The sequence below is a fragment of the Chiloscyllium plagiosum genome, unplaced genomic scaffold (genome assembly GCF_037043375.1).
Source record: "Chiloscyllium plagiosum isolate Xiang-an unplaced genomic scaffold, Cpla_swu_hap1 HiC_scaffold_28, whole genome shotgun sequence".
NCBI lineage: Eukaryota > Metazoa > Chordata > Chondrichthyes > Orectolobiformes > Hemiscylliidae > Chiloscyllium > Chiloscyllium plagiosum.
The window spans coordinates 22,444,195-22,468,270 of NW_028270166.1; the positions used below are offsets into that span (position 1 = coordinate 22,444,195).

The following is a 24,076-nucleotide window of genomic DNA, read 5'->3' on the forward strand; positions in this document are numbered from 1 at the left end:
ATATATTTGTTCAAATTGAAGCAAATTCTGGAGTTTATTCAATTATCTCAAGTTTGTTCATTGTTAGCAATTTGGACAAGTTACAGTAAACAATTTTCAATTTGTGTAATATCTAATAGTTCAGATTCCAATAATGTATGACAGACATGTTTGTTTTGTGCTTTAAAGACATTGGCACTATCATGAGAGTTGTGGAGTTATCACCATTGCGAGGCTCCGTTTCATGGACTGGTAAACCAGTCTCCTACTACCTGCATACAATTGATCGGACAATAGTAAGTATGATGTTGTGTTGCTTAAGTTGCTGGTATGTGTCAGTAATTGTTCACAGGCATTGGGAGGGAGTGATGTCATTCATGACTTTTGCTGTGGTTTTAATAGTATATGATTGGTGGGATTGCAGCTGAATAATTCTTCTAAATGCTGTGGAGAAATATGCTACAGAAGGTTAAAACATTGTATGAAAAGGTGAGCTTAAGCTTTTCATATTTTTAAACCTGCATTTCCTTCCAGAAATCTTCAAGCTCTTATATATAAATTGATTTATTTCCAGTAGAGAGTTTTGACCTGTGTATGCTATAGTAACTTTATACATCATAGCAGTTCCAGTTTTCCTCCTTTACTGAAAAATGTGTTTCAGTTCAGTTTAATATAAAAGGGAATGTGGATGGCTTGAATCAATATCAAGATTGTTTTTGAAGTACTGGGGATTCTACTGTTACCACTGGCTGGGCTGATTGTGGAAGATTTCAGTGAGTTGAGCATGGCCTACTGCAAGAAGTCTGATTTCTTTTAGTTACACTTAGAGCCGAAGAATATTGCATAGCATTTCTATCTGGAAAAAATGTCTCGTGCATAGATGGTACACTTTCTTGAGGGAGATGGATCTTGCTGCTAGAGCTAAGTGTTTTTGTGGTCTTCAGTGTGGTTCTCCTTATCTTGATAAGTATGCCTGGGCTTGGATTGAAAGGGTTGGGTACACCTGTCTTGGCTTTTGTTGAATCCTTAGCCTGTTTGCCAGATCATCTAATTGGCAATGAAACCTTTTTTTAAGACATAACAATAAGAAAACAAAACATTTCTTTTCTTTTTCATTTCAGCTTGAAAACTACTTTTCTAGTCTCAAAAATCCAAAACTCAGGGTGAGTTTTTTAAAGTTGTTGCCAACTGTTGCAAACCTCTTGTATTTCAAGTTAGTGAAGGTTCTTCTTAATGTAACATATCTGTTTCTCGCTCTTGGATTCTGCAAGTATAATTATCTGAAATGTACAGTACATTGCAAATCCAATTTTCCACTATCTCTTCCCGCACTTCATTTATGTATTTCGAATTATAGTTGTAACAATTTTTACAGGAGGAACAAGAGGCAGCTAGACGCAGACAACAAAAGGAAAATAAAGAAAATAAGAGTAGTACAACGACTCCAACCAAGGTATGTTCTACATTCAATTTGAATGAAATACATTTTAGCAGATTGTCTAACCTTGAAGCCATTGCAAAAAGTTATTTGGGAGCTGTAATTTGCATTTCATCATTGACAATGTAATTTGCTCCTCCTTGATTTATTTCAGATTGGAACTATTGCAGATGTTTATGATGAACTGAGTGCTTACTGTGTAGATACATTTAGCTTTTTAATTATCAATGGTGCTGAGTCAGAAAAAGATTAATTATTTAAATGACTATTTGTTGGCCTATTTCACCTTTCAGGCTTAATATAATTAGCACGGTAGAAAACATTTGGAATATGGTAGAGGAAGCATTACGTACTTAGAATCACAAGTATGTCGTGACTTCCTGTGTTAACAGTGAATGGATATTGTATTTTGTTTTTAGTCTAATAATTGTGACACTATCATTGGCAGGATTCTGGTCCTGAAGAGGATAAAATTGGGGTAACCGGGATCAAAAAAGCATCTTCACCTGCGAAACCACGGAAGAGCAAGATAATTAATAAAAGCAAGAGAATTGCAGTTAGAAAAAGAGGCCGCCCCAAGAAAATGAGCACTGCAAGGAATACCAAGACAAATCAATCTGCACTGGATCTTTTACATGCGCAGACTCTGTCAGCATCCTCACCTCAGGGTAAGTTAAATCTTAGGTGCAATTTGTTTTACTCAATATGGGTCGACAATTTAAAGTTTGATCTGCTGAGTTTGTGCTTTTTGTATTTATATTAATTAAAAATCTTGTAGTTGTGTGTTGTCTTAAATGTTAGAGTTGTGTTCACTCGTTTAAAGTGTAATGAAATAGGCTTCTGAATTTGCCCAAGAAAGGTTAGCATATTTGTTTGGGGTTCTTGGAAGATACATCTCAAAAATTTGTCATTGATAATTTGTTTCTTAGCCAGTTGGAGTGAATATTTTTTAATTGACTAATATGAAGCTTCGTTTGTGACTGTCCTGAATGTTTCTCCTCCTTTCTAATGGTTTACAGATGTATGAATAGTACATAGTTTAGATGAACTAATCACCTTCAGTTGTTCCACAACTTAACTAAATGATTCTTGGGAGAGGTTCTCTGTGCAAGTTTGAAAAGGGTTAACTGAACTTTTATTGCACTTGGATGTTTAACCTGATTGCTCACTGATTTATCCTATAGTTTTAAAAGTGTACTTTATACTACACATTTTGAATGTCCATTCTCTCCCGCAATATATGTACAGATTGCAGGTCCCCACTTAAAAGGATATCCTTATCAGAATGCGGTATTTATTACCTGTTTATAAAGATACGTGATCACTAAATTTCCTCACTTTTTTTGAGTGGTTGCTGATGGATCTTACACCAAATGTTAGAAGACACGTAAATTTTAGAATAAGGACAATTTGGATACATAAATGGAAGTGGACAGTAATAGCATTTAAAATATTGATGTTAATCAGGAATTCATGACTGAAACTGAATTTAAAAAATACTTAATTGGCATGAGAAATTATTTCCTTTTTTTAATTTTGTACTTTAACATTATAAGAAACTTTTTGTTACAAATATTCTAATTGCACAGATGAAGTCCAGTGCTAATTTCATGTTGCTGGAGATATGATTAGTGCAGGTATTGCAGTAATATTTTAGTAGTTTTAAATGATTTAGTTGAGACGATTTGTATTCAAGCCTGAGTGATATTTTGTTTTGCCATCAGGTTTAGACTTGATTATAACTGTGAGTTTGTGAAAATTTTGTGCTGATTTCATTTTTCAGATGCGTACAAGTCACCTCATAGTCCATTTTACCAACTACCTCCCAAAGTGCAACGCTATTCACCCAATCAGTTTTTACTGGGTCCTACACCACCTGCACTACAAAAGCTGCTAGGTATGTACTGCTGCATTTTGATATTTGTCTACATGTAATTTTATGGCTATTCAATCTTAGTTACACAAATCATTGTTTCTTTCTGCTATTCAAGCAGTTATCAAGGCTTCAGCATTACAGAGGAACCTCGATTATCCGAATGAAATGTGTGGGCGTTATTTCATTGGGTTAATTGATTATTCGGTTAATTGATTTCCTCCTGTGGCTCGGGAATTTTCTGTTAAGTCTGTTCCCTGTTCAGGAGACTAGGCAGCAGCACACTGCATGTGAGCCCCCTCCCCCAATTCTGCCTGCTGTCCGAACCCTGTCCACGCTCCTGGCCCAATCTCCTCCTCTCTCCCTCTTCTCCCCCCCCCCCCCCCCAACCTCCGTAAGACTGCTTCTGCTGCCTTCGTGGGGTAAGGTAAGTCTTCAAACAGCATGCACACAACATTTTTGCTGCAACTTTTTAAAAAGTTTCACCTCTGCCATGTACAGGACAATGTTGGGGAGATTATCTAGGGAAAGGGGGGTTTAGGGTTCACTCCTCTGTAGCACTCCAGGGAAAGTGTGGGGGAGAGAGAGAGAGAGAGAGAGAGGGGTCAGTCATTTAGAGACAGTGCCTAGGCTCCCAGCCATGTCCAGGACTGTTCTCCGTAGCATTTCAGTAAGCCAAGTTCATTTTTAATCATTGTAAACAAAAGGCAAGATCAAGGTTGAAATAGCTCTTTGGTTCTACTGGGATATTGAGATCTCCTTGGGATAATCCGAAATTCGGATAATTGATATTCAGATACTCGAGGTTCCTCTGTATTTTGTTTAACCTCTGCTACTGTATTCCATTTTCTAACTACTGCGACTTTAGTTTTACAAGAATTCAAATTGCCCAATTCTTCAGCCTTTTCCAATTATTTTCACCTGATATAATTCACTAGTCCAGTTCTTGACTGGACCTACTTGATGTAATTCTAGCCATACAGTTTAATTGATCACTTGCATCTTCAGTTCTATTTGAAGAAACCCAAGTCCCTTTTTTTTTGTCAACTTTGTTACTCTCCAGTTGGAATTAAAATTCTGTCACTGTCGCTTTCAAACTTGAGGTTGAAGATCATTGATTAACAAACCTGTATCAATCACCGAGATTTTGGTGCTTATTGTATCCAGTTTGCTTTTGATGTGTCTAAGGAAATTAATTAATCGATTTTTTTTATGCCTTCTATTATTTACCTGTTGGAAAACTCAAAAGTATCTTGTCAACCCAAAATAGGTTACATTCAGGTTGGCCACACTGTCTCAAATTGTCATAACTTGTCCTTTTCAATGTCTCTGAAATGCAGCTTATATCCCTTGCTTACAAATCAGATTTACAGGTATTTAATGTTGCAACTCTGGTTTCCATTATGGAGCAAATGTTTGAAGTACTATGAAAATTGCACTGTAGAACCTTAGTTTGTTAAAAACTAACCATTTTAACTCCTTCAAGAATAGACAGACATGAGGAAGAAATTGTGTATATTTGTACACATGATTTGAGCAGGGTTATGGAGTGAAAACTGTGCCTATATAATTGTACAGCAAGAGTGTGGAATTGGTGTAAATGGTTGCAATAAATAGTTAGTCAATTTCTTGGAAATTATGTGAAAGGAACCAAAGATGGAAATTGAAATTAACATTTTTGGGCCTGTTAGTTTGAATAAATGCCAGTGACTTGGATAATGTTTGAATTCTTGACATGACATGAGAGCTTCTCTAAGTTTAAGTAATACTACAATTACAGTGAGAAATTCTTTCATTAGCCAAGTAGATTCTTAACATTTCAGTCACTGGTGTTTGAGGATTAGTAGCACTGACCTGTAGATACCGATTGTAGCTTGCTTACCACATTGACATGAGCTTATATGAAGTAGGCTGAAATACTGCTGATTGTAAATTTGGGCGTGCTGGTCAAAGATTTTTTATTTATAAAATAGTGATTTTTTTTTTAAGCTTTGGTTTGAATACTGGGACACAGGACTTTTATCCCTCGTGCCTTAGCAAAAGTGAGTTTAAGTACAGTTAGTAGTAATGATTCCTTGGTGGATGAAACCAGCTGACCTGTTTTTGCTCTGGTTTAAAATTATGAAGAAAGCTGGCAGGAATAAAATCCATCAGACTGCTTGCGCTTTATTAACCAGAAACTGATGCAATGTGACAGGTCTCTGTTACGGCCAAATGAATGGATAGACCTTTGAAGCTGAGCAACCTTCGTTGATCTTGGCTGAAGATTGCAATCTCCAAGGCAAAAGTATCCCCCTTCTGTATAACCCAACCACATGGGATGCTGCTGGTAAAATTGCGTTTATTTTTAACTCCATTACATCTATCTGAACCAAGTTAGGATTAAGTTTTTATGTTGCTTTTTTTTCACCTTTAAACCTTTTAAAGAAGTGTGAAGTTAGTCTAGAATGGGAGAACAAAAGGAATATTTTAGAGAGATTGGTGAAAAGCAGCAAATCATAAGGAACAGTAGAAAGTTCTCCATCACTTTGCAGAGAAGCGAGTTGCTGATGGTGAATTGCAAAGATTTTGGGAGCAAGCATAGGTATTGGTGCAAGGATTGGGGGTGGTGGAAAATTGCAAGGGGACTGTGGAGCAAAGTCTAGAATTAGAGAAAGTTTCAAATTTTGAAATGGCAAGGCTGCAGCACTTAGTAGAGTTGGGAAAGGATAGACAACATTGAAATACAGATGTTCATATGGATGAATATGCAACATGCAGTTGGTATGAGTTAATGCTTATGGAGGTTAAAGCTGGGACGCCAACTGTAAGATGTTGAAGATTATGGGCCAAAGGCTGGCAAATGGGACGAGATCAGTTTAGGATATGTCTTAAGTGTTGGACGAGTTGGACTGAGAGATCGGTTTCCATGATGTATAACTCTGTGTGTTGAGAAAAATTCATCTTTGAGGTCATGAAGGCATGCAATTAATGTTCTATTAAAAAGATAAATTGTACAAGTGAAAAATATTGCATAAGTGAAAGAAACTCATTGAAGTGAGCTAGTTATGCCTAGCGCTGCTTGAGATGATCACCAGCTGGGTTCACAGACTTGAAGCTGGATATATTTATTAGGAATGAATAGCATGAGTTGGTAGTTGGCCAGAGAATTTTAGTTACTTCATGTCTGTCTTTTGTTCATTTTCTTTTTTTTTTGTTGAGCAAGGAATAGATTCTGTGTCGACCGTGGATTATAGCCAAAATATATTGGCTCAGGCTGCTATTGTCGATATAAGAAGGTGGAAAGGTTGAAGGAAATTGAGGAATGGGGAACTATTTCTAATTCCACAATATGTGATTTACTTTTGATCAGTGGGGTTTGGCCGTTTGGATGCAGTGAATGGAATGTTGTAAGGATGAGTTCTGGTACTTGAGGTTTGGTGGTGATAGGCAGTTTTCCATAAATTATTTTCTTCAGTGTCAAAGTGTCAAGTTATCACTCCTTGGATGTTGGACTGCCTTGCTGTTTCCTCCTGCTGTAACTATGACTCTGATTTTATCCTCCAATTATTTTACTTTATTGCATCTGCTTTGTATGTTGCCAGAGTGAACGCTGACTGTGGGAAGAACCGTATGGCTCTACCAGATGATACACATTAGTATGGAGTGATAGAGTACATTGTGCATTAATACTCATCATCTTCAAAATGCACTTGTGTAAATTGTATTGGTGCAGTACTTGGAGAAGTGACCAAGTTTTAAATTCTGTTGTTGTTGAATTTGATTTAAATGTCCTTTTTATTGCTAGACTATTAATGTTTCTTCATCTAAAATTTCCATTTAAGTAGTTGGAAAGACAACTTTTGTTATTTCATCAATTACTTTGTTGAAGAAATCAATCACCAAGTGTTCTGGATTCTTCAAAATTCAAAATACTGTTCACGTTCTGAAAATTTTCTTCCAAGTACATGAAGTTGTTTTTTCAGTTTAATATGTTTTAATTTTAGGGATGTATTCATTTTAAAGAAGATAATGTATTAACTAATCTTGGTCAAATACAGAGTCTTTCAGGTTACAGTATCTTCAATTTATGGCATATATGAAGACACCTCAGTACAAGTCAAACTTACAGCAGTTGTTGGATCAGGAAAAGGTACAACACTTGGTCATTCTTTATTAAATTCTGATAATCAGTGAAACTTGTATGATTTGCTTAAAAGGACAGGATACCTTGTCAAAGCTTTTGGGTGCAAAGTTGTGCATGCAGCTATGTATGGCCAAATAGTGAAGGTTAAGTTTACTGCATAGTATCTCGGTGAAAGTGAGTGTTAGTGGAATTGATAAGTTCTTTTACCAGATGAAAACTTCACTAACTGCCCAGCACCCGATAAGCACTGCCATATCTAATTTTATTTTCTATTTCCTGTTCCCCACCCCGTCACTTTATTTTGCTCTGTTGTGAACAACCTCCCCCATCACCACCACCACCTTGCTTGCTCACCCACCCCGACTGGTCCTATGCTTTTTATTTTCCTCACTCTCCCATTTTTCCCTTTGCAGCTCTGAGGTTTTAATCTATTATAATTTACGCCCTCTACAGGTACTTGTGCAAAGGACAAATTCCTTTTTGTGATCAGAGTCTTAACTTTGATTTGATGTCTTAAGTGGAGCAGAGAACTTGATTTCCTTTGGCATGTTCACCAGAAAGGACAGTTCATGCAATGTCAAGAAACTCAAGTTCATGCTTCATCATGCCATTAGGAGAAATCTAGGATTTTTCTAAAAAGATCCTTGAGAAAATCTCTTGTTTCATTGCTTCTGTTTTAAAGGAAAAGCAAATTAACTTTAGCATGACAACCCTTAGCAAGGTCAAACTTGGTGTACAAATTGATGTAATTGATGTTTGAATTTGAGAAAATGCTGACCCTTCAGGTTGCAGTTAACACAAAGTAATTTTTTTTTTTGCAGTTGAAGAACATGCAGTTGACCGGAACAGCGCAGCAATTGTTCAGGCACTGTCAGACACAGAAAGAAGAAGTCAGGCTTCTTTTTCAGCAAAAACTTGAAGAGGTATAAGTTATATGGCCACCTCTATAACTTTGAAGGTTACTGAGCCAGGAAGGTTTTCTAAGTATAGAATTTAGTTTTCCATTTTATCAGCAAAAGAGAAATTTATGTTTTCAATTGGTTCAACTCCTTGGAGTTCTGAGGAAAAGTCATGATGTTAGAGACAAAAAGGGCATTGTCGATTTGGTTGCTTTTGTTGGACACAATAAATTCTATTATTCTTTTGGGTTTTGTGCTCCAATCTTTACCCATGGAAAAAGTATATAGTCGGCATGGGCTAGTTGGTCCAAAGGGTTAGTTTCCATGCTGTGTGGCTCTATGACTCTGGCTGTAATTATACCCCTCAAGGTTAATTGAGTTGAGATTCAACTGCCCTTTAGTAAGAAGAATTTCACTTGTGAATCCTTAGTCCTAGCCATTTGAGATTTTGTCTGCCTTCACTGAAGAGTTGATGCAATGGATGGAATAGAAACCTTTACCATATTGCCAACCTAACATTTTAAAGAAAAATGGGCACTTTTGCGATATGTAAAGACTTGCATTGGAAGCAGTGGCTCAGCCTTCACAGTCAGCCATGAAGAAATGATGCTCGCTGTTCATCTCTTACATCTGCCCAGAGGATTTCTTGTGGAATATAGAGTTGTGATGAGGTAAAATTAGTGTTTCTTCTAGTGCTGTCCTCGCTACAGGGCATCTGTGAAGAGGTCAAGAAACATCAAGACAACAAAAAGAGAATCCTGAGTGAGGCTTGCAGAATATTAAACCAAGAAGTATAAAAGAGTACTATTTCACAACTAATTTAATTGGAAAACTGTTTTAGAGTATAGCATAAAATGGTTTTCACAAAATTCTCAACAAAAGGAAAGCTAATCTCACATAGCATATTTCTTTACTTATTATCCATAAGTTGTTTGAATGATTTGCCTAGGGTTTTTTTGATTTTAAATAAAAGGGACCAAGGTTAACCATTTTTGTCAGTGAAACTTTGTTTCCTTCTACTCTGTCTTCATGGATATAGTGTATATACTTGTCTATAGGTCGACCTCCTTATTTTGGCCAAAAAGTGGTCTATTTCATATAACTCTTGTATAAGTTGGTCCTAGTTTTTCAGGGGCCTCTTCCTGACCATATATGCAGCCTTAAAGGGAATGATTTGCACATTTTTGATTCCAATACAATACCTGTGCCATCACCTGTTACACGCACCAGTATATATTTGCACACTGTGATTTTCAAATCTTTCAATTAATGTTGATAACTATATATACTGTATATACATACTGTATGTATTCATTTATGGAAAACTTGCATTTGACTTGTGCATTCAAATTTCTACAGTACCTTTATAGCAGGCCTCGACCTTGTCTTCCTGCTGTTGCTTCAGTTTCTTAGAAGTAGGTGTTGCGTACAGTTGCACTCTGAACTTAAAGTAAAATTCTCCCAAATTCTTCTGATCAAATGGCATCATGAAGAAACAAATATACAGCACAGTTTAAGCTAAAAGTTATTAAAGTTGCAGAGAAAAACAAAATAGCATAGCTGCAAGGAAGTCCTGTGTTTATGAAAAACTTGTTCAAGTTTGGAGGAAAAAAGCCTTACAGTTAAAGGCTATGCCAAACCAGAAGTATGCAAACCGAAGAAAGCTGAACAAGTGGCCACAACCAGAAGAAAAGTTTGCTGACTGGGTATTTCCGTGTTGTTAGAACGGAAGCATAATGACTTGACAGTGTATAAGAATATGTGCCAAAAATGAAATGAAAAAAAATTGAAAAAAAAAAGCCAGTGCTGATAGTACAGTAGGTTTATGAAAAGGTATGATTTAGTTCTTAGATAGAAAACAAAGATTGCCCAACCTCTAGCAGCTGAACTTAATAGGTTAATTGGGTTCCATTGCTTTGTAATCAGAAATTGGAAGAAAAACAGGTGCAGGCTCTCCTGCATCGACAATATAGACAAAACCCCAATGAACTTTGATGTGCCAGGGAACAGAACTGTGAACCAGATTGGAGTAAAAACAGTTTTGGTTAAGATTGCTGGCCTTGAAAGGAGTTGATTCACTGGTGCTTGGTTGTATGGCAGATGGAACAAAGTTAAAGCTTCTGGTGATTTTTTTTTAAGCAGAAACCTCTGCCCAGACAAGTTTCCGAAAGGCATTGTCCTTGTCCATGGAAAAGGGTGGTTGATGAAGATGGCTGGATTATGGAGGTCTGGAATATGTGACTAGGTGGACTTTAGAAAGGAGAAAAGCTTACTGGTTTGGGATATGTTCAGATCACCTGGAGAAAAATGTTATCAATTAACTTCAAACTTAACAATACTGTCATTGCAGTAATTCCTAGAAGTCTTATGAGCATGATGCAGCCACTGGATGTTAGAATCAAGAAACCTTTTAAGGACTTAGGACAGAAGAAGTGGTTCATTTGGATGCAAGAATGGGAAAAAAAATAAGCTTCACAAAGGGTGGCAACATGCATGTTCTATCATTTGCAACTGTGAGTGGATTGTTGAGTCCTGGAAGGAGATGAAAACTGAAATTATTATGAAAACCTTCAAAATATTTGTAAATGCTTTTAGATGGTATGGAAGATGGCTATTTATGGTCAAATGGAAGTGATGACAAAATCAATTGATCTCCTTGAGAGTGCAAATGAAGATGATCCATACGACGATATGCTTGACCCAGACGACTGGAATGAATTATTCAGTGGTGTAACTGATGAGGACCATGAATTTGAAGGATTCTAATGGACTTTTGCATGTATCAATAACTTATTTTAGCAGCTATCCATAATATTTGTGATGTATGGTGAGAAGGGTTTTGCTATCGATATCAGTTTTTTGTAAAGTTTTTATTATGTATGATTAACAGTTTCACGATCTCTTTCTAATAAAATAGTATCAGTCCAGTTTTTTTTTGTTTTTACTGCTCTGTTTTTATTTCATGAATTGTGTGTTGTACAAATATCCCCAGTAGATGACCTGACCACGTGCTGGTATGCCTATTAACATTTTCTACATATGTGTAGACCTACATGCGTTTTATGGTGCTGGTAACTGGAATACGGTATGACAGTACCGTTTTACCGTAGCAGGCAGAATGGAGACATTTTGTAGATAAATATTCATTGGCCATAGATCGATCTTCTTTTGTCATTCATGATTTTATATAGAGATCTGGCTCTTGTTTGTCCATTTTTTGACTCATGCCAAGCATGAATTTCAATCCTCAAACAATACCTAGTGTATAAGTTGGCCCCCTAATTTCAGCGTTTAAAAAAAATCTTCAAAATCTGACCTTTCCACGAGAATATATGGTGAATCATTTCAGTATAGTAGTTTTTTGACTATAACGTTTACTAATTTTGTCCTAATTTTATGTTGAGGTAGGACTGCGTGTTGCCTTGTCCATGTTTTAGCTGATTTCACTGTTACCAAAAGTTGCCAATGTACCATTTCATTGTGGGTGTCAGATATTGCAAATTTACAACTTTGCCTTAACTGAAAAATACTAAGTATTAGTATAAGATGGGTATTTACTGAACAAACATTGTTCTGAATGGCTTTGGTTATGTTGTATGGTTTTAGATCCAATCAACAGACAGTATTAAATGCGGCAACAAACAAGTTAATTTTCCAAATTACTTGAGTCAAAAATATGATGCAGAATTTGGAACTAAATCTTTTGCTGAAAGTTAAATGAACAAATCAAAAAGATGCATGTGCATTGATTAAGTATGTTGTTGAGAGCCTTCTCAATTGTGGAGCATGTTAAATTTATACTTTCGATCACTCGTTTTATCCTCTGCAGTTGGGTATAAAGGCCATGACATTCAATGACTTACTCCAAGCACAGAAAGAGATCATCGCTCACAACAGGCAGCTAAAAGAACAGACAAAGCAGCTGGAAAAGGATAATGGTGATCTCAGGAAACACAGTCTACAGCTGGTAATTATTTCATGGGTTTGGAGTGGGATATAATTAAAAACATGATATTTTTGAATCTTGCTGCAGGCTGAGCCACTTGACCCTGTTGTGAGTTGCAATTAGAAGACATATGTTACAATACAAGTTATTGTTAGATTGAGCTGTGATTTTTAAATTTTATGTAGTGTTGGATACACTAATGTTTTTGCAATGTGATTATGGTTTTCTACAAAGCAAACTTATTTCCAGGTTCCAAGGAATGTAATGAATTATTTGGGCTCCATTCTGATTGCCATCAGTTTGTTGTGAGCTACTGAGTAGAGATGTGCAGCTTTGCCTTAGAGGGAGAAACTGAAAAAGCCACTATTTTATTCCCATGCAGCTCCTCAAAGACAGTAGGTGGTCTAGCTAGCAACAAAGGTTTGGTTTCCCTGTGCAGCATTTCTAAAACGAAATTACTTAAGTTGACCCGAAGCGAGTTTGGGGTACTGTGATTTAAGTTATGAAGAATCTTGAAAGGCAACATTTTATTTTGGTCAAGGTTGATGAAATGTATTTTTTACTTGGGTCACCAATGTTACAGCTGAAAGCCCGATGTGAAGAGCTAAATTTGGATTGGTCCTCTTTGTCTTTGGACAATTTGCTGAAGGAAAAACAAACTTTGAAGAGCCAGATCTCAGAAAAACAAAGGCACTGCTTAGAACTTCAGGTAAGATAGCAACAAACTTTTACTTTAGTCATTTCTAAAGCCAGAAGTCTGTATTTTGTTAGTTTAACTTTTTGCATAGGCAGTGGCTCTTGGATGAATCTGATTGCAAATTGAAATAAAGACCACCTTTACACAAAGGACACCACTGACTTGTCAGCCACTTCCCTTCAATGTGATAAGGAGGGAAGATGTATTTGTTGCACTGTTTGTTCCATTTATATCTGAGATGCCTTTGAGAATGAAGGAGAGTGGAGAAACTTGATCTTTACACGTGCAGTTGTTTAGTGTTGAGTTTTAAATGCAACGGTACACATATACATGCTGATGGACATTGTGGTAGCTATTTCTATACTTGCTGGACTTGGTGAAAAGTGCCCACTAATGGAGAAAGTGCACTATTATAGTACGCTCACTCTACCACTGTGCACTTGAGAATTTTCCTTTGAGTTCAGTAATGTGGCCATTTTGCTTTTATATCTGTCAGACACTGAGGCTGACAAGAATGGGAATTGGCTAAGTTCCTCTTGCACAAATGGTTGTTTTTTGTTAACTTGAAGTTTTGTAGCTATAGGAATTGTGGAGGTTTTTGCTTCCTGTTTAGTTACTATTAAAAGGTCTCTAGTCTTTCTCCACCGTCCCATGCATGAGGTTAGAAATTGATGAAACTGTTTTCCAAGATTTTAACAGCCGCTGCTGAACTTAAAACATTTGAGAAGAGAAATGTTAATCTTTTATTTAAAGATGTTGAGTAACTTAAGAGTAAAGTTTTTGTTCTCCCAGATAAGAATAATTAAATCTTGGGGAAATTTCATGGTATATTTGAGAAGTTAGCCAGTCTTGCAAATGTTAAATTGGACACTTTGCACCCATGCCCCCAATACCACCCATCAACCACTTGACATTGTATTGACTAGGAAATGGCTAAAATGATTGCTGCCAGTTATCATGAGGTTTACAATAGAATTTTTGTGTGAGCCTCTGTTTTGCAGTGCGTCATAGGATATTATTACTGTGCACTTGAACCAAATGAAACCTTTTTGGGACCGTGATTAAAATCAGTTTATGATTAATGCTGCTCAGAAAATAATAGTTACTTTTATATCAGTATTAGCAGAGTGTTTGTGCTGGCTGCTACAAATTGTGGGGGATCCTAATGTGAAACAGCTGGATTCACAAAGGATGGCATCCAGTAACACTGTTTATTGAAACTTACAGATTTGTCTTTAGGAAATCCAGTTTTATGTGGAAACTGTTAATGGTATAAGCACCCCTTATTTGCATTTATTTATTTTTTTTTTTAGCATCAGTTTTATATTGTTTGTATTCATCGCCTCTGTTCAAGGATCATTTATTTCATTTAATTGTTTTGTATGAAGCACTTTTATGAAATGTTATAATAATTGACTTGTAGCATTCTTACGTGGAGATGGCAGGCTTGATGTGTTCTTTTGTACCTTTTTATCACTTGTGTATAAAATGTATGATTTTCACGTTGATCTGAATATGAAATTCATCGTTTTATTTTTCATGTCTCTGAGGCGATGGCTCTGGTAATATGCTCCCCATATAGCACTGCTGACAGAGTGTATAGACGCTAATAGCTGAGCTAAAATCCAACATGTGTTTCAAGGCCATTCCACCTGCATTTTCATAGACTTTAGATGTGAAACTATGCTGTGGTAATTTAAGCATTTGGAGATACAAGATTAACAATGTTTGTTTGCTTTTTTTCCCCCTTTCTTGCTCCCTGGCATTCTTAGATCAGCATTGTGGAATTGGAGAAGAGTCAACGACAGCAAGAGTTAATACAGCTGAAGTCCTACATGCCATCAGATGACATACCTCTTCAGCTGCGCCACAAAAACAAAAACTGTGAGATGGATGCAGAAAGAAACAGATATCAACTAGAGATTGAATGTCCTAAAATTCCAATGGCAAATATGAATGGTCTGAGTCCTGAACTCTCTATTAATGGAAGTGCAACTCCTTTTGAAATTCACAGTTCTTTAAACCGGCCTCCTTCCAAATCACAGAATGTATACAACACTGTGTTTCCAGACCAGGAGAATGGACTGTGTATCCCAAACATTCTGAGTAAACACAAAGCAGACAGATTACCAAGTCATTCTCTTCCTGATTACACCAGATTTTCTCCAGCCAAAATTGCACTTCGTCGACATTTGAACCAAGATCATACTGGAAGTGAAAAGCTTGCCCATGAAGTACAACAGACCTGTGCCCAGAGGTCAGTGACGAATAGCATTTTGAAATGAGAAAGCACTGTTAAGATCAGTTCTGGGTTGTTTATAAATGGTAGTCCACACCAGTGTCAGTGAACATCATCAACACTTATTAACTATTACATAGAGGAGCTGGCAAAGGAAGACATCTCTGGAACGCTGCACAATCAAGTCCCAGTTCCATGCGGTCTGTTGTCGTTATCGCATTACTCCCCTCAAGCATGCTTAGTAGTTACTGTTCGAGTAAAAGGTTTAGTTAACTATTGATTCCAGAGTGTTTTGACTCCTCCAGCAAATGATATCTCTAGCCCCTGAGAGATACAATTATTGCTTATTTAACATTTAAAGAATATTAATTTGCATGAAGTTGAATTTGTAAATGTGTGTTTATTGGGTGCATTCTCTAGACATGTTTTCATTGTTTTATGTTACCTAAAACTGAGAGTAAATTTAAATTTTTTCCCCCACAATTCTAGCCATATAATGTAGTTGGCTGTAGCCCACAAAGGGCTGTAAATATAGCTTTTTAGTTAGCTTTTTAGCTTGAGAGGTGCCCACACATCATGTGGGGCAAAATAAGGAGGCAGGCTTTATGAACTACCGCAACAATATGACCAAACAAAAATTTTAAAATATAACTCATCAAAGTAGAATGTGAGTAATAGCATATAAAACAGAAAAACAATTTTTTTCCCTCAGTAATTGGGAGGCCTGGAATTCAGAAGACCAGTGAAATTTAGCGTGCTTTACTAGCAAATGTTTGTTTACTTTGCTAGTTCTCAAGAAATAAAAATGCTTTTCTGTGATATTGCAATCCAGGAATAGAACAATTCTAAATTGAAAATATTAAGAAGTGCACAAAAGCCAGTCATCAATCATCTTGTGGCTTTAAGATTGCACTCATCTTGCTACAAAGCAAGCAGCTGTCAGGAAATGTATTATGATTCTCGACTAAAATGCGTCGAGTTTTAGAAATTTTAATTTCCTTTTCGCAAACTGAAGTTCGTGTTCAGTCAATTATTAGTTTGAAATCTGGTAAATTTCTATTACCTAAAGATCTTAAGAGATGTGGGGCAAAGGTGTGTATAGCAATTTTGTCAGTGATTAATTAAAGATCTAATTAAGTGATAGAATAAGTTTCCGGGTGGAATGTCCTGTTTCCGTATTGTAGCAATTATCCAAGGGTATCAAAACAATGTATTTTGTTTGTGTGTATTTACACCATTGTGTTGCAGGATTGAAAACCTAAAAGAGACTGGCCTCTCTCATCAAAGTCCAGGAATTCCAAATGGTGTTCAGAATGGTTTGAGTGAACAGCAGCAGCCATCATCCCCAGTGTCCCAGCAGATCACATGTGAGAAAAGTGCGGAGAAGGTATAGTGCTAATACTTTTTGATTTCTTTGCAGTTTTGTGAAGTGTACGGTGGGGTGTGATTTGTGCTGATTTTGATTTTGCAACAAACTCTTGATGGTGTTTTTCTGTTTGGATGCATTTGAATTTCACCATTTTATACATTGTTGCCTGTTCTATGTTTGAATTCAGTCAAAAGTATAGCAATAAATTTGGTCTTAGCTTTATGATTTGTGTTGTTACATATAAAGATATAAAGCAGATTATTATCACAAGGGTTGGAAAAAGAAGGAAATAAGCCAATCAGTGCTTTTTTAATGGAAACAATCTTTTCCCAACTTATTTGGTGATCTTTCTTAATCTGTTCTTAGTAGAAAATGACTTAGTATAACCGTTTTAAAATCCCTGGAAGCAGTAGTGATCAAAGCAGAGATGCTTGCTTACACTCCATTTGATAGACAATTATGCTTTTCTCTGTAGACGCTGCCCAGTTATCATGGGGAGCAGCAAAAGGTTATCCAACAAAAAGATTGATTTTTAATTATGAAGGTGTTTTCGCCCACCCTGATTTTGTACTGACTTGCAGTCGCTGAAAAAGATGTTACAAGTTGTGAGGATAATGTGGATACATATGAGATTATCCACTTTGGTAGCCAAAACAAAGCAGATTATCATTTGAATGGCGATAGACTGGGAAAGGCGGAGGTGCAACAGTTATTGAAAGTATGCATGTGGCTGTACAAGGCACTGAAGAAAGGAAATGATATGTTAATTTTCATAGTGAGAGGGTTTGATGACAGGAGCAGGGCTGTCTTGCTGTAGTTGTACAGAGCCTGAGCAAGATCATACTTAAGAGTATTGTGTTAAGCTTTAATCTCCTTTATCTGAGAAGGATGATCTGACTGTGGAGGGAGTGCAACAAGCGTTTACCAGATTCTTTTCTGGAATGGCAGGTATGGTATGAAGAGAAGACTGGATTGGTTAGGACCGTATTCACAACCTGAGAAGAATGATGGTTGGACCTCCTAGAAACGTATGAAATGCTAACAAAACTAAACAGGGTAAATGCAGGAAGGATATTCCGGATGCGTGGGAGTCCAGAACCAGGAATCACAGACTAAGGATGCAGGGTAGGCCATTTTGGACAGAAATAAGGATACAGTTCTTCAGAGTGGTTAACCTGTGAAATTCTCTGCCAAAGACCAGTTGAGGCTAAAGCACTAAATGTTTTCAAGAAGGGGTTAGATGTGGTTTTCAGGGTTAAAGGGATCAAAGAATATGGGGAGAAAGCAGGAAGAGGCATGATTAGCCATGATCAGATTTAATAGCCGAGTAAGCTCAAAGGGTTGTATGTCCTATCCCTGCTCCTATTTTCAATATTTGAGTGTGGTATGAATCTGCATTAAAGTCAGGAAAGCAGTTTTGCTGGAAAGAACTACTCAGCATATAAACAATCAGTTGTTGTTCCACAAGGAAACAAGCCTTTCCAGTTGCAAGTCAAGAAAACAATTGTGCACAAATTTTAAGCCTGCACATGCACAAAATGATTTTGTTAAATGAATTGCACCAAGGCTTAATTGCCTTCCTTATCGTTGTTTACCTCTAGTAGCATATATACTGGCAAGTGACAACTATTTCTTCATGTTTGTGACTTATTCTTTACACCAGTTTGGTCCTAAGATCAAGGTGTTTGATTATAAGTACTTACTGTTTGTAATGCCTCATGGAACATAAATATGATTTGGCTTCAAGAAACTGAAGTCATCCATAGTGTTCTTCAGCATTCACATCTGATCTTTTGAACTTCCAAACTGAATAAATTCCAATAAAATTATTATCTGGGTCTTCCTGTTTAAAATGTGGAGCAGTAAAAGTTTACAGCAGAGCATTTTCGTAGACAGGCTTTGGGAAGTTACTCCAGAATTCACATCCCTTGACCTGTTTTTGTAGGTGCAAGAATTGAATAAATAAATAGTTGCCGTAGTCCAGTGGACCAGAGGGCTGGTTCTCTTGTCAGACAGAGATGACTTGTGGTGAGTCTTAATCTAAGGGTCACCACACCTCAAGCAAGGGATAGGGTTGAGAAGGTGGGATGTTTGTGTGACCTCAGGTCTTATGGGAAATTAACCAATGTTATTGGCGTCACCGTATTGCAAGCCAGCTGTCCAGTCAACTGAGCTAATCAGTGTTCCCTGCAGTAATTATATGACCAAGTTACTGGTCAATAGTAGCCCCAGCATGTTGTTAAGAGGTTTAGTGATAGTTTTGCCATTAAATGTCAAGAGGTGATAGTCGTCTGGCTGCTTTGTGGCTCAAATGTTACTTGCCACTTATCAGTTGCAGCCTGAATATTGTCCAGGCCATGTTGCATGTAGACATGGAAGGCTTCCGTATCTGAGCACTTGTGAATGATACCGAGTGGTGTGCTATCATCTGCGAAAATCTCCACCTCTGACTATGATGTAGGGAAAATCATTGATGAAGCAGCTGAACACGGACCTAGAACACTCCTTTTTGGAGCTCGTAGAGCCAAATTCTGTGGCTGAGATGATTTGGTCTGGAACAACCACAACCATCTTCCTTTATGCTAGGTATGACTCTAACCAGTGGCAAGTTTGACCTGATTTCCCGTGACTTCAATTTTGCTTAAGCTTCTTGATGTCATACTTGGTCAAATGCTGCTTTGATGTCGAGGCCAGTCATTTTCTCCTTGCCTCTGGAATTCAGCTCTTTTGTCCCTATTTGAACCAAGTTTGTAATGTGTTGAGTTTGGAACCAAAATAAGCATAAACAACTGGGTTATTGCTTGCTAAATAATGATTGGCAGAACTGTCGAGGCCCCTTCCCATCATTTTGCTGATTGATAGACTGGCCGTAACTGGCCAGATTCAGTTTGTCCTGCTTATAGGACTGAATTGGGCAATTTTCAACAATGTTGAGTAGATACCAGTGTTTCAACTGTATTGAAACAATTTGATTAGGGACATGGATGAATCTGGAGTGCACCTTTAAGTATTGTAGCTGGGATTTTGTCAGTTCCTATAACTTCAGCAGTGTCAAAGGTATTCTGCTATTTTTTTGACAGCATATGAATTGAATCAACTGGTATCTTTGCGAGGGACTATAGGATGAGGCCAAGATCATCTGTTTGACACTTGTGGCTGATGGTTGCAAATGCTTCAACCTTGTCTTTTTGCACTGATGTACTATGTTCTCCATTACTGAGATGAGAATGTTTGTGTGTGAAGCCTAGTCCTCATGTTTTCTGGATTAAACATGTTGAGATTGTGGCAAAAATCTTGCGTAAAGAATGCTATTGCAAGGTGATGCCCTCACTCCTTTTGTGAAGATGATTGAAACATGCAAATAGAGCTCAGAAAAAAGAACTGTGATTGATTACAATATATATATATATCATGTTAAAAATCACACAAAACCAGGTTATAGTCCAACAGGTTTAATTGGAAGCACATTGTCAATCACCTGATGAAGGAGCGTCGCTCCGAAAGCTAGTGTGCTTCCAATTAAACCTGTTGGACTATAACCTGGTGTTGTGTGATTTTTAACTTTGTACACCCCAGTCCAACACCGGCATCTCCAAAAAAAAAATATATATTATATATATATATATATATATATATATATATATCATGGTAGTCTACCAATGACACCTTTTTAACTTTTTTTATAATTAAATGATAAATAAGGCCTATATCAATTAAGTATTTCTAAAAATTAAAATTGATGCACTTATTTGATTTTATATGCAACCAGTGATATGTGTATTAAACAGCCAGAGAATATGTCAGAAAGATCTGTAATTTTTTTTCATGTTGTCTGATTTGGTACATGGTGCAAATTTGTGATTTTTTTTCTTTTCCGAAGTAGTTCTTGCTTGAAGGTATTTAGCTTTTATGTGTGGACTGAATATTGAAAGCTGTAGTTTGTGTTTTTCATGGTTGTCAATCATACTGACCAGGTCCTTTGTTGTAAAGCCAGTTTATTTTCTAGACCCAGGTGGAAAGAATTTACCAACTGCTGTTAGTTATTGAACAAAGAACATAAAAAAAGTACAGCACAGAACAGGCCCTTAGGCCCACAATGTTGTGCCGAGACTTAATCCTAATGTAAAATATAGTAACTTTAACCTATGCACCCCTCAACTCACTGCTATCCATTTGCATGTCCAGCAGTCGCTTAAATGTCCCCAATAACTTTGCTTCCACCACCTCAGCTGGCAACGCATTCCATGCATTCACAACTTTCCTGTGTAAAGAATCTACCTCTGATGTCTCCTTTATACCTTCCTCCTAATATCTTCAAACTATGACTTCTCGTACCAGTCGTTCCTGCCCGAGGGAAAAGTCTCTGGCTATTGACTCTATCTATTCCTTTCATTATTTTGTACACCTCGATCAGGTTTCCTCTCTTCCTCCTTCTCTCCAGAGAAAAGTCCGAGCTTATTCAACCTGCCTTCTTAAGGCAAGCCCTCCAGTTCAGGCAGCATCCTGGTAAACCTTCTTTGCACCCTCTCCAAAGCCTCCACATCTTTCCTATAGTAGGGCGACCAGAACTGGACACAATATTCCAAGTGTGGTCTCATCAGGGACTTGTAGAGTTGCAGCAAAACCTTGCAGCTCTTAAACTCGATCCCCTGTTAATGAAGGCCAAAACACCATACGCTTTCTTACCAGCCTATCCACTTGGGTGGCAACTTTGAGGGATCTATGTAATTGCACACCCAGGACCCTCTGTTCCTCCACACTGCCAAGAATCCTGTCTTTAATCCTATATTCAGCATTCAAGTTCAACCTTCCAAAATGCATCACTTCACATTTATCCTGATTGAACTTCATCTGCCATTTCACAGCCCAGCTCTGTATCCTGTCAATGTCGTGCTGCAGCCTGCAGTAGCCCTCTATACAATCGACAACACCTCCAACCTTTGTGTCATCTGCAAATTTACTAAACCACCCCTCAACCTCCTCATCGAAGTCATTTATAAAAACTACAAAGAGCAGAGGCCCAAGAACAGAGCCCTACAGGACTACAGAATACTTTCCATCTACAACCACTCTCTGCCTTCTGTCAGCCAGCCAATTCTGAATCCAGATAGCCAAATCTCCCTGTATCCCATACTTTATTTCTTTATGAATGAGCCTCCCACGGGGAATCCTGTCAAATGCCTTGCTGAAATCCATATACACCACATCCACTGCTCGACTGTTGTCGACCTGTCTTGACACCTCCTCAAAGAACTCAATAAGATTTCTGAGGCATGACCTGCCCCTTACAAAGCCATGTTGACTGCCTTTAATCACACTATGCTATGCCAAATAATAATAAATCCTATCCCTCAGAATTCTTTCCACAACTTTGCTGACCACAGACGTGAGACTGACTGACTGTAATTGCCAGGGATTTCCCTATTACCCTTCTTTAAAAGTGGAACAACATTCACCTCCTTCCAATCATCCAGTACAACTCTGGTGGAGAGAGAGAAGGCAAATATCCTCGCCAGCGGCTTAGCAACCTCCTTTCTCGCTTCCCGGAACAGGCGAGGATAAATCTGGTCTGGGCCTGGGGACTTATCAATCTTAATGTTTTCCAAAATTTCTAGCACATCATCTTCATCAATCTTGCTCTGGTCAAGACTGTATCCCAGCTTCTCTGTTTTCGTTTACAACAAGTTCCCTTTCCTCAGTGAAAACCGAAGCAAAAAGCTCATTTAGGACTTCCTCTATCTGCTCAGACTCCACACACAAGTTCCCTCCACTATCCCTGATCGGCCCTACCTTCTCCCTGATCATTCTCTTATTCCTCACGTATGAGTAAAACGCCTTTGGGTTCTCCCTAATCCTTCTTGCCAAGCCTTTTTTGTGCCCCCTCCTGGCTCTCAGTCCATCTGAGCTCCTTTTCTAGCAAGCCTGTAATCCTCTAAGTTGCCTCCTTCCTTTTGACGAGAAGTTCCTCTGTTCTCGTCATCCAAGGTTCCTTAATCTTACCCCTTCTTATCTGTCTCAGAGGAACAAATTTGTGCATCACTCGCAACAACTGCTCCTTAAATAATATCCATATGTCTGCTCTGCCCTTTCTGTGGAACAATTGCTCCCAGTCTGTACTTCCCAACTCCTGTGTGATAGTGTCATAATTTCCTTTTCCCCAATTAAATATCTGCCCTCAGTAACTGCACCTTTCACTCTCCAAGGCTATGCTAAATGTGAGGCAGTTGTGACCACTTTCACCAAAGTGCTCTCCCACAGTGAGTCCTGACACCTGTCCTGGCTCATTGCCGAGCACCAAATCCAAAATGGCCTCTCCCCTCGTCGGTCTGTCTACACTCCTGAGTAAGGAAACCCTCCTGAACACACCTGACAAAAACTGCTTCATCCAAACCATCTGCACTTAGGAGGTTCCAGTCAATATTGGGAAAGTTGAAATCACCCATAACAACAACCCTGTTACTTTGTACATTTTTCTAGAATCTGCCTGCCTGAGATCTTCAATCTCTCTACTGCTATTTGGGGGTTTTCTACAGACCACCTATGTGGTGGCTGTTACTTTGCTGTTCCTAACTTCCACCCATACTGACTCAGTAGACAAACCTTCTTTAACCTTTGTTTCTGTAGCTATGATGCATTCTCTGGTTAGTAATGCTACAACCCCTCCTGTTTTTCCACCCTTCCTGTTCTTTTTAAATGTTCTGAACCCTGGAACATCAAGCAACCATCCCTGCCCCTGTGAAACCCATGTCTCCGTTATAGCCACAACATCATAGCCCCAAGTACTGATCCATGCTCTAAGTTCGTCACTCTTATTCTGGACGCTCCTTGCTTTAAAGCAGACGCAGTTTTAACCCATCCCTTTGTTTCATCGCGTGAGAAACTTTCCTGATAGTGACTGGATATATTGAATCTGTCCTTTCTGCAACTGATCCCCTCTCAGACATGTGGCTCTGATTCCCACCCCCGCCCCCCCGTCAAATTAGTTTAAACCCTCCCGAATTGCACGAGCAAATCTCCCACCCAGGACATTTGTACCCCTCCAGTTCAGGTGCAACCCGTCCTTCATTTACAGGTTCTACCTTCCCCAGAAGGTATCCCAATGGTCTAGGTATCTGGAGCCCTCTCTCCTAGTAATATGAAACTAGTAATAGTCAGGGTGCTTTTTACTAGATCCTTCTGTATTGAAGGAACAGTACATATACCCCAAATTGAATTGCAGTCTCCAAACAGCCAGAATTGAATAACTTGACTGCTATGACATGTTGGAATTCCATGTCACCTTCCCCGCTGCTTCAGCACTCCGCATGGAATTTTGCTTAGAGTCCTTGAGTGCTCTTGCTTCTGTAATGCACTAAGAATCCATTAAGTTCAAATCTTCATGTTTTTGTTTATGTGACTACTGATTGACTTCTTGAGAATACATTCTTGGTCAGTGGTGCTGGAAGAGCACAGCAATTCAGGCAGCATCCGAGGGCAGGCAAAATCCTCGGATGCTGCCTGAATTGCTGTG

At 38.1% G+C, this 24,076-nt stretch overlaps 1 protein-coding gene across 3 annotated transcripts in view; it reads left to right on the plus strand.

Moving 5' to 3' along the window:
* Positions 1–24,076, plus strand: part of dot1l (DOT1-like histone H3K79 methyltransferase) — a 99,459-nt gene that overhangs the window by 43,107 nt on the left and 32,276 nt on the right. For all 3 annotated transcript variants that reach the window (XM_043721189.2, XM_087976044.1, XM_087976043.1), the window contains 11 exons: positions 169–275; positions 1,101–1,142; positions 1,355–1,432; positions 1,866–2,085; positions 3,201–3,314; positions 7,331–7,422; positions 8,238–8,339; positions 12,145–12,282; positions 12,845–12,970; positions 14,731–15,215; positions 16,446–16,584. In XM_043721189.2, coding sequence (XP_043577124.2) covers positions 169–275; positions 1,101–1,142; positions 1,355–1,432; positions 1,866–2,085; positions 3,201–3,314; positions 7,331–7,422; positions 8,238–8,339; positions 12,145–12,282; positions 12,845–12,970; positions 14,731–15,215; positions 16,446–16,584 — 1,643 coding nt within the window. The remainder of the gene's footprint in view (positions 1–168; positions 276–1,100; positions 1,143–1,354; positions 1,433–1,865; positions 2,086–3,200; positions 3,315–7,330; positions 7,423–8,237; positions 8,340–12,144; positions 12,283–12,844; positions 12,971–14,730; positions 15,216–16,445; positions 16,585–24,076) is intronic.